The sequence below is a fragment of the Rhagoletis pomonella genome, unplaced genomic scaffold (genome assembly GCF_013731165.1).
Source record: "Rhagoletis pomonella isolate Grant_MI unplaced genomic scaffold, Rhpom_1.0 Rhpom_scaffold_00001, whole genome shotgun sequence".
In the NCBI taxonomy this organism is placed as follows: domain Eukaryota; kingdom Metazoa; phylum Arthropoda; class Insecta; order Diptera; family Tephritidae; genus Rhagoletis; species Rhagoletis pomonella.
Window position 1 is genome coordinate 81,179,019 of NW_023458555.1, and position 11,797 is coordinate 81,190,815.

Below are 11,797 nucleotides of genomic sequence, written 5' to 3' on the forward strand. Positions count from 1 at the left end.
TCCGGGATTACGCCAGAGTGGCTAAACCCTTAACCAACCTAACGCGAGGAGAAAATGCGCAGATCAAGGCCAGTCAGTCGAGAAACGTTCGCATTAAACTGGATGCGGATGCTCTTAGGGCGTTTGAGGACCTAAAAAAATTGCTTGTCTGCTCAGACATCCTTGCTTTTCCTGATTTCGGAAAATCGTTCAATCTTACAACTGATGCTTCGAACTATGCCATAGGAGGGGTGTTATCCCAAGGCGAACCCGGAAGAGACCGGCCAATCGCATATATATCGCGCTCCCTTACCCGAACAGAAGAGAACTACGCCACAAATGAAAAAGAAATGCTGGCAATTGTGTGGGCCCTGGACAATTTAAGATCGTATTTGTATGGTGCAAAGATGATTAAGATTTATACTGACCACCAACCTCTCACTTTTGCATTGGGAAGCAGAAATTACAATGCAAAGCTGAAGAGATGGAAGGCCAGAATCGAAGAGTACAACCACGAATTGATTTACACTCCAGGTAAATCAAATGTCGTGGCCGATGCTCTGTCAAGACTGCCGTGCCAAGCAAACAATTTAACCAGTGCAGAGTCAACGGGTAAGGTAGATGATGATGAAAGTGGAAGTCCGACAAGGGTAGATGCACAATTGAACAGCGCTTCAGCTTCAGAGATTGAAAGCGATATGGCAACTGTCCATAGCGCGGAGCAGGACGCATCGGACCTTATTCCAAACGTCGAATGTCCCCTGAATGTATTTCGTAATCAAATAGTGCTCAGGGAAGGTAAGGCTTTGACATGCGTAGAAAACCCACATCCTGGTTTTACTCGACACTACATAACCATGGATAGCATCGATAAACCGACAGTAATACAAGTACTAAAGGAGCGACTCAATCCGTCACTCATAAATGGCATTAAAATCCCAGAGAATCGTCTGCAACTCCTACAGGAGGTATATTTAGAACATTTTCTTTTATATAAAATTAGGATAACTCAACGGGTAGTTGAGGACGTGGCCAACGAAGACAGAATTTGCAAAATAGTGGAAGATGAACATAAGAGGGCACACAGAAACCCCAGGAAAAATAAAGAACAAATCCTGGAAAAGTACTATTTCCCTAAAATGGCAAGTCGGATAAGGAAATTCGCATCTATCTGCGAAACTTGCCTCACAAACAAGTACGAAAGACATCCCGCGGTACCCCCTATAAAGGAAACGCCTATTCCTAAATACCCATGCGAAATATTGCACGTTGACATTTTCGAAATCCAAAACGAAAAATTTCTATCCTGTGTTGACAAATTTTCGAAGTTTGCAAAACTTTTCCACATAAGGAACCGCTCATCCCTCACTCTTCGCGCAAAATTTGCCAAGCTTATCCACTACTTCACAACCCCCCGGGTAATAGTAACAGACAATGAGAGAGGATTTATGAGCCCTCTAGTAAGCAATTATATAAGAGGTTTAGGGATTGAATTGTACCAAACTCCAGTGCAAAGAAGTGAAGTGAATGGGCAGATCGAAAGATTTCATTCAACTTTGATCGAAATCTATCGATGTCTGCGAAAGGAAATAAGCAATACGAGTCCCAAAGAACTAGCCTACATTGCAGTCGACCGCTATAATACAACGATTCACTCTGTGACCAAAAGGAAGCCTAGTGATGTATTCTTTAATAGAACCGAAAGAATAAACTACCAAGGACTGACAGATTTTAGAAGTAATGTCCGCAGGGAAATTAAAGATCGAATTAGAAAAAATCAAGAATCGCGAAACCTTCGACTAAATAGGAGAAGGAAAGGCATAAAAAAGTTTATGGTAGGAGACGATGTCTATGTAAGGGACAAACAGATTAAGAGTAAACAAAAACCACTCTATAAAAAGGAAAGGGTTCGCAAGGACAACCGAGTAACCCTAGAGACGGACACTGGTAGGAAAATTTACAAGGTACATATAAAAACTAGGGCTCAATAATAACAATAATAATAAAAATAAATAAAATAAAATAAAAAAAAATTTGAAATAAAAAATTTAAACACGATCAGGTGCACACCGAGGGAAAAGTTAAAAACGCCACAAGTAAACAGAAACATTTGTAAAAGAGGCATCTACAGCCCACTAATAAACAGCAGAAAATGCTATATAAAAGAGGCATCTGTAGCCCACCAAAAAACAGCAATAAATGCTAGTTAGGCGTCTACAGCCCACAAACAAAAAAAAAAAAACAAAAATAAAAAAATACTATGTGAAAAAGGCTTCTATAGTACACTACAAAATAGCAAAATGCTAAATAAAAGAGGCATATACTATAGCAAAAAAGCCAACTCTTCTACCGCAAGACTTGATAAGTCCACAGAAATCAAAGCGGACCACAAGTTTTTGCTTTATTTGCAAAAAATTTAGCAAACATTGATTTCAGTTAAAGATTATTGCAGAACTTTTGGATTCTGTGGTCTTGTCAATAATAAATTCATAATCTTATAATCGCGGGGACGGGAAATAAAGTAATTAAGTAATTAGATAGTATAATAGTATAGTATAATAGTATAATGGAAAAACATAAAAAAGGTAAACAAAAAAAACAACAGAATACTAATACTTAACGGATAAGCGAAACACTAACAATTAATTAAGTAAAGAATGTTTAAACAAAAGCACTAACAGGTACCGGATAAGAAAAACACATACTAACGGCTATTTAAGAGGAAATTATTTGGAAAGAACCTAGACTAATCTCAGGCAAAGCACAGTTTTTTTTCTCACCGTCCCCGAAGTATGGTAACAAGAAATGTAAAATTCATAAAACTTGCGGTGTGGATATCTAAAAAGGCCACAACAATTCAAATTTTTATTTTTTTCTCTTTCTCATAAAATTATCGAAAGACAGTTTACTCTTCATATCCGGCGTTTGCGGCCTCAACATATACAGCTACGACTCCCCTCTGGTGACTATTGATCATGGGCATGGCTGGATCTTGAATGGACACTTTAGTCTCGTCCACGTGATTGACCTTAACTACTTTAACATAGCGTTGGAAAAACTAAGAGAGACAACACGGTATGAGATCGAAAACGAAGCAGTGAGGACAGTTTTACAATTCCACCTGAACCAGACTGAGCTACGTCTTGAAGAACTTCAGATGACCAAATTGAGAAAGACACGTTCTATTGACTGGATCGGTTCGGCATGGAAATGGATTGCTGGCTCTCCGGATGCTGCGGATTGGGACTATATCCTTCGAAGCTTAAACGAGGTGGTGACCAACAACAACCACCAATATCGCGTCAATGACCAGCTCTTTAACGGAACCCGTGAAGCAATTGAGAAAGCAAATCAAATGATGGTTCGCATTAATGCAATCAGCAAGAGTGTTAAAGAAGAAAACCTTGAACTTCTGGACCTAAGTAAGGTTCTCATCCTTAAAGAACAAGTATCGGAGGTGGTGCAAGCGTGCCAAATGGCAAAAACGGGCATCGTGAACACGAACCTGCTTGATCGAGAGGAAATCCATAGACTTATACTCGAAGAAGAGTCCTTACCATACCAAAACTCAATCGAGGCTATAGAACACGGATCGGCATCCGTATACTCGAACGGAACACTTCTTCTGTATGTTCTTTCCATGCTAAAGGTGAAGCCGGACAGCTATCGACTCTTAATGACACGAGCTGCTATTATAAATGGACAACACGTGGTACTCGACTATGAGAAAATGTTGATAAATCAGGACGAAACGTTCGGTATTAAAAGTGATTGCTCGTCCATTGGCAATTACTCAATTTGCGCACCCAAATCGTTGGCTAGACTACCCGAAGACGGATGCATAGCGAGATTGTTAAAAGGCGGAAATGCGAAATGTCACTTCGAACCATCCAGCAGCATAATCATAGAAATGATGGACGAGACATCACTATTCCTAACGAACTTTTGGGGTAAAATCCAGGGAAAAAACTACGAAAACGTCCTGAATGGAACATATGTCGTTTTGCTCAACAACGAAACCATCGTAGTGGGAAACCAAACGTTTACCAGCAGGTCGACAAGGATGGTACAGGCTTTGCCACCTGCATTAACAAACGTGACGAGTAATGGCCTGAAGCTGAATTTGGACTACATCCACGAGCTTAGCGTAACAAACATCCGACACCTACGAAAATTGGGCGAAACTTTTCACTTTTCGCTGATTATCGACACCGTTGCTTTGACGATCCTTGCATCAATATGCTACGTAATTTGGAGGAAGATTACTACAACTATCTACTTTCCCAGGCTCAATCGCTCAATCAAACAAGATCAGCCAAATGCCCACTTCAAAGATCTCGAGAAAAGATACTAACAAACTAAACTAAAAATAACTCACTAACTAGCAACAAAAACGGTTAATCCAAAAAAAAAAAAAAAAAAACAAAAAAAAAAACCTAATACTAACAAGTTAAACTATACTAACAAAACCCTATTAACTTACTAATGCTAACTAATAAACTAATAATAACTGAAAAAATTAATTGTCAGTAAATTCCACTTAACACCACTCCGAGTCCTCATACATCCCCGTCAAACCCGAAGCGACCCGAACTCCACTCACTAGTTATAGTACTAGCATTTAGGAAAGAGATTACAATTAAATTAGATACAAGTCATAATATCTGAAATGTTACATAAATTTTACATATTTAAATCTTCAGCTTCAGGATAAGATTCGAAAAACCGTAGGATACCATTTAGATGACATGTAAATTTCCTAATTAAGTATTGTTCTTGAAATAAAATCCGATAAATAGCTTTAGTTCATGGAATATTAATTTTGAAATGTAAATTTTTCACTAACTATGTATATTAGTTATAAGGATATTTGTACTTTGACTCCTAGATTCTGCCTCTGTGCGCCCGCACAAGCATACGTCCTATTCGATCTGCACTCGCCTGTGGTAACTGTACGAGACGGGTATGGCTGGATAGTCAACGGATACTTCAAGATAATTCATGTGATCAACCTAGCCCGCTATGAAGAAATCGCAAGTCGTCTGGAAGCCGAAGTCACCAGGCTCAATGAAACCAATGATATCACGGATGTCCTTGGCTATCACTTAGAGAAGGTTCAAATCCAACTTAATGAGCTAAAAGTTCCAAAATACAAAAGAAATAAGCGTGCAATCAATTGGATAGGATCGGCTTGGAAATGGATTGCCGGTTCTCCCGACGCGTCCGATTGGGATGAGGTACTTCGATCCCAGGATTCGCTAGTACTAAACAACAACCAACAGTACAGGGTAAATAATGAAATATTTAAGAAAACTCATGAGCTATTGCAGGTGGTCAACGGCATGGTAACCGTCACAAACGGCATCCTGGGGCATAACCACGTTATGAAACTATCAGAAGAAATCCTGCCTTGTTCAAGCCTGTCAAATGGCCAAGGCTGGAGTGATTAACAGCAACCTGCTAAACAAAGAGGAAATCAACGAATTGATCAGCGAAATCGAAGTCCTTCCATACGCTAACGTCATCGAAGCCGTCGAATACGGCGAACCATCAATCTACACGAATGGTACCTTGCTACTTTACGTTTTGTCCATGCCAAAAGTGGATCAAACGAGATTCAACAATCTTATCACTCGAGCTATTACAAAAAATGGTCATCGGCTGGATTTAAGGTACAGCCAAGTTCTAATCAACAAGAAGCAAACATATGGCGTCAAGGATAAGTGCATTTATCTGACAAGCGCAATGGTATGCAAGCAGGATGCATTGGACCTACTACGCGAAGAAGATTGCCTGCCGCGACTGCTCAAAGGTGGCGAGACCAGTTGCCGCTACGTAAGCTGCAACGACTCAACGATTGAGGTCATCAAAGAGGACACGATCTTATTGGACAACGTCAATGACACAGTATGGTCAGGTGAAACCCCCAACTATTTGAACGGCTCCTACATTCTTCAACTGGAAAACGAAACTATTCGAATTGATGATAAAACTTACTGGAGCATGAGCAGCTCAGGCGTTCAAATACTCCCACCTGTGCTATCTACTATAAAGAATAAAAGCCTCGCCGTCAATCTGAATCTTGTCCACGAGATGACTATTGGAAATGTTAAACTTCTGAGATACCTAAAGGACAGGACCAATTGGTTTACAGCTTCGGAAACTCTGGGCTTGTTTTTGCTATTAATTCTCATTTGGATAGTTTGGAGGAAGCTAACAAAAGGGACAGCACTTCCTGAAGTAAGATTGTCCATACTACAGACGGATCCTCAGGCACGAAGAAAGGAAGACACCTGTCCACGCTCGGATCTGCGGGACGCAGATCTTTAGAGGGGGAAGAGTTAACACTCCCCAGAGTTAACTCGCTGCGGCGCTCCCACTGTTGCCCACTACACGTGCCGCTAAGTCAGCACAATTACATTCTCACGGCGCACGGCAACCTAACACCCAAAGTCAAGGCCATGACTAGTACCAGCGATTAATACGTATGCTACTGCATTACTCCAGACGCATCGTCAGCATAATACTATTTCGCATACTTGTGAAATAGCATCAACCCATAATGCAAGTGTGGGAACTAACGGACGAACTTATTCACAGACAACAATTATGCAACAGGTACGCTGCTGCTGGACATTGGCTATAAAGGGAAGCAGCGGACACAAAGCGGGCAGTCGAGTTCGGGACGGTAACGCTACGGTTTAGATTAAGAATTCTAATTGTAATTGTGTAAATAGAATAAATTGTGTTAGATTCCAAAATTTGTGTTGTAACTCGTAGTTAGAACTGTTGGGCGCGTTGGCCCAACTAAATTATTTTTTTGACTTATACGGACCTAACGTCTGTAACTTATATATATATTATACGCGAAGGCCTTTTTTGTGCAGCATAAAAGATCTTTACCGTTCGCCCGATTTTCAAGAATGAGATGTCGAATTAAAGCGCTTGGGGTGTAGATGTGCAATAAGGTTTTACTTTTTCGAAAAGAGTTGCCACCTGATAAAAAATTGCATTCAAATAATTTAATAATCAATGCCTTCATATCCACACGGTTCGTTCGATTTTCAAAAGTGAGGTACCAAATCAAAGGGCCCTAGCTATAGGTGTGCAATAAGCTTTAACTTGTTCGAAAAGAGTTGCCACCTTTTAAAAAATTAAGTTCAAATTATTTAAAAAGCTAAACCAATTATTACAAAATGGGCATAAATGGAAAGAGTTTGGAAAATCTTTGTTTCTTAAGTTAAATTTATGCGGGTTGCCACCTACTAAAAAAATCAAATTCAATTTTAATTAAGGGAATTAAGTAATAGAAATATTTATGGATGCCACACGATAAAGTTTAAGTACGTAGCAGTTTGTAAACATTTTGAAGAGGGTTGCCACCTGTTTGAAAAGTCTAATTTATATGAAGTATAAAAATATGGACGTCAAGCGAATGAATCTTAAGAGATCTTTAGTTTGAACATTTAGAATATTTGTAAAGTGTTTGAAGAGGGCTGCAACTTGTTTAAAGATTAAGTTCAAATTATTTAAATAGTTAAAGCAATATTTACCATTTACTTTATTTCTTATCTGCGTGTAGGAGGGTTGCCACCTGTTTAAACAATCAAATTCAATTTGAATTAAGGCAATGGGGTAACTAAAATAGGTATCTATCTCTATAATCTATATATATAATACGCGAAGACATTTTTTGTGCAGCATAAAAGATCTGCACCGTCCGCTCGATTTTCAAAAGTGAGGTACCAAATTAAAGGGCTTCGGATGTGGATGTTCAAGAAGGTTTTACTTTTTCGAAAAAAGTTGTCATCTGTTAAGAAATTAAGCTTAAATTAATTAAAAAGTTAAATGAATTATTAAGTATGGGCGTCAATCAAAATGGGTTTGAAAAGACTTTATAAGTTAACTACGTATAGGAGGGTTGCCACTTGTTAAAAAAAATGTAATTAAATTTTAATTAAAGGAATTTGGTAAGTAAATAAGGTATCGCTATATGGGTGTCATACAAAAGAGGTTTAGAAGGTAGTAGTTTGGAAATATTTTGAATAGGTTTGCTACCTATTTGAGAAGTGTAGTTTAGCTATTCTATACCCAAGTTATATGAAATACTAGCTTTTACCCGCGGGTTTCACCCCACGTCTTTTTCCAAACATGAAAAATACTTTATGTAAAGATATTATACTCTCTTTCTGCTCTAATTTTACTATAGCCGTGATAGCAGCATATGGTAGGATAAAATATCTCCAATAAATTATATAATTTCTTACGAATAATAACTCTAATACGATTTCACAGCATTTTCTTAATACTTCAAAATATCTATTAACTTAAATGCATTTTCCAATACAATTACACTGTGTAATAAATTCAGGTTAGCAAAAGTTAGGTCGATTCTGAGAGGGAGGGGTGAAAAAAGAGCCTAAATTAGAAGACCCGTGTCGCGGCGTTTGTTTATGTTATTTCGATTTTTATTTTAATCGACCTTCGAACTTTGCAGTCAAATACCGATTTTCAGCATATTGTTTATATGGTTTTTTGGCTATAACTCGTCGACCAATTGATATTTTTTCAATCTGTTAAAGCCAAATTATTGTTAGACCTGTGAAACAATTAAAATTAAAAAAAAAAATTGATTTAGAAAATTTTTGTAGCGCTTATAAAGCAAAATGTTGGAAATTTTTTTTCATGCTTTTTGAACATATTTTCCACAAAAATAAGTCTTTTTTGCTTTCTGTTTGATCTATAATATGCTTCTCAGTTTCTTCAAAAAATTTCATTTCAAAAGAAAACAATCATAATACAAAACTTGCGTTTCCCAGCTTAATATTAATTTACTTCTCATTTCTTATGTACTAATTTTTTCAGTTTTGGTTTTGAAGAAACGTTGGAAAAGAAATTATAAAACTATGGAAAAAAATATAATTTTGAAATGTTAGTTATGAAAAGTTTTAAGTACAAAAATTAAATAAATTCAATTAATGATTTGGCCAGTTGCCGTTTAGCAGGTGGCTGTGGATCAACATCACTGCTCTCTCTAATATCTTGGTCATCGTCATCATCATCAGAAAGGTCGATAATTTCGTCCAACAGATATTCTGGAATTTCATTTTTGTCTTCCCCTTCTTCCTCTTTTTCCTCGTCTTCCTCTTCTTCAAAGGTATCACCAACAAATTTCAGCGAGTATTGCATCTGGAGATTTCTTTCCTCTGTACCTGAAATGAAAATAGTTTTCAATCGTTAACATGTTTAAATTGTGCACTCTGACAAAGTTATTAGAAAAACCTAGGAATTCAAAATATGCACACTCTATAGTTACCTTATTTCAAATGGAAGCGCAGTTTGAGGATAACGTTCGCCTTGCTCATCAGCTTCAGTTGGCAAGTGTTGAGCGAGTTGATCAAGATGCTGATGCAAGAGATGAATTTTGTACGACATATTAGCCCCAATTTCATCGAAAGCTGCCAACATGTTTGCTACAGATTGCCTGTAGTTGTCTTTGCGTTCTTTACCCAAAAGTCCTTTAATGGCTGCCTGTAATCAATGAAACTATTTTGAGGTCGCAGCAAATGCGCCACTAATAATAATAATAGATTGGCGCTTACACATATGTTAGTGTTTGGCCGAGCTTCTCCTCCGATTTGTGGCGTGCGCCTTGATGTTGTCACACAAAGCGGAGGGACCTACAGTTTTACGCCGACTCCGAACGGCGATTGTATTTTTATGAGAAGCTGTTTTTCATGGCAGAAATACACTCGGAGGTTTGCCATTGCCTGCCGAGGGTTCGTTATATTTGACTACTTCCAGAATGTGTTTCAAATTATCGAAATTTTCACTAGTGTCAGTGCTATACGCAATTGGAACTGAAGGCATTCTATTCGTCTTGTGCAAAAGCACAATTTTTAAGCTGATTAGTGAACTATCGATGAATAAACGCCAATCATCTTTTTTATAGGTTAACCGTATCGTCTCCATTAACTTTTCGATATCGTTGCAATAAGCGAAATTTTTTGCATCATTCGCATTGAAGAACTTTTCTAACTCTTTTTGGCGTTTTCGATATGCTGTTACTTTGGTACCTTTCGCCAGCAAATTATTTCCTTTCAAAAATGAAGCCAGTTGTTCTGATTTTTTATGAGTCAAACACAAAATTGCAACAATTGCAACCAATTGCTTTTGTGTGACTAGGATTGGGTCCTTTGATGTTTCATAGGATGTACCTTCACCAGGGTCGTATTCTGAGAAGAAATGCATGGATATAGCAGCGGCGGTTGTGTACTGATATCTGTTTGAAGATCAATACTTCGGTATGTTAGTACTGGAACGAATTCTGAGTGCGGTAATGGTAATTGGACACTTAGCACTGCTACATAAGTTTTATTCTTTGCTTTCCTTCTATTCAAAGTTTTATGGTAGTTGATACATCCATAGCAATTTTCTTTTTAATGCGGGCTGTTGTCTAACAACATCATTGGTATACCAAAAGGCATAGCCTTCTTCTTTTCACTTTTCCATTGCATAACACTTGAATAGCAATTAAAGCAAACTTTTTTAGGGGCATAGTTTACGTCAGTGATAAACTCTTGCGAGAAATATTGTTTATAGGCTTCCAAAAAACAATCACTCGCATTGCCACATTTTTCATCGCTTGCTATGAAACGTCCACAGACATTACAAAAATGGTCCATTTTACATTTTGGTTCCGACATTTTTAGTACAATATATATTATACAATGTTGGTTTTGTTATTTTTATGAAACCGATGCACTTAACTTAAATCACTCACAAAATGAAATAAGTTCCAAAAAATTAATAGCGAATTTTATCACGACCGAGCGAAAAATAAAAGACATCAGCTTCGGCTGAGTTTCGAGTCTTAACTGAATCTTTATTTTTGATATTAGTTCGCTTGTACGAAATAAATAAAAATCGCTACCTGTGCGGTGGTTGGAAACAAAAAAGAGGAAGAGGAGCAAAAAGAGGAAGAAGGGGAAGAATTTTATTGCATTTGGCTACATAGTTCGAAGGTCGATTAAAAAAAAAATTCGAACTAACATAAACAAACGCCGCGATACGGGTCTTCTAATTTAGCCTATATTTTCACCCCCTCACTCTCAGAATCGACCTAACTTTTGCTAACCTGAATTTTTTCCACAGTGTTATCATACATTTAATTTTCGATAAAGTTTCGGGATTTACTTTAAGGCATTCTTGTTTATTGTCATTGCAAAAGCTAAGCGAACTGGAAACTAAGGTCTTTTAAATTCGAAAGGCATATCAAAAGGAATTAAAGCAGCCATGTAACTTTTGGTTCGGAAGTTGTGGCTGATAAAAAATTCCACGCCTATATTATAAACCTTACTATAAGCACCTACCCTTGATATGTTTTCATACCGAATTTCAATTTTATGTGGCTTATGGTTCCGAAGTTATGGCTGATCAAAAATTCTACGACTATGAGCTATGCTTCTCCCCCTCCTACAAAGTCATTTATATATACCTTACTATAAGCATCTACCATGGATTTGCCTGCATACCAAATTTCAAGTTCATGTGACTTATGGTTCCGAAGTTATAGCTGATTAAAAATTTGCAGACCTATGGGAGGTGCCACGCCCCCTCGCGAAATTGACACCATAATTGCTAACAAAACCATACCTATAACCTTCCTGGGGTAAAAACCAATAAGTGTGCCAAATTTCGTGCGATTCCGTGCAGTGGTTCAAAAGTTATAAGGTAATAAACAAACAGACATTCACATTTATATATATAACTACTAGCAATTACCCGGCGTGCTTCGCTGCGCCTTAAATGTATTTTT

At 37.7% G+C, this 11,797-nt stretch overlaps 2 protein-coding genes across 2 annotated transcripts in view; one reads left to right on the forward strand and one right to left on the reverse strand.

Moving 5' to 3' along the window:
• The window catches only part of LOC118748034, a gene marked incomplete at its 5' end in the record, with an annotated part of 366,474 nt that overhangs the window by 35,863 nt on the left and 318,814 nt on the right, over positions 1-11,797 (reverse strand).
• LOC118748082 lies at positions 5,396-6,715 on the forward strand. Its single transcript, XM_036482386.1, has 2 exons — positions 5,396-5,702; positions 5,740-6,715. Exons 1-2 carry the CDS (start codon positions 5,407-5,409, stop codon positions 5,816-5,818), a joined length of 375 nt encoding a protein of 124 aa, XP_036338279.1. The 5' UTR covers positions 5,396-5,406; the 3' UTR covers positions 5,819-6,715.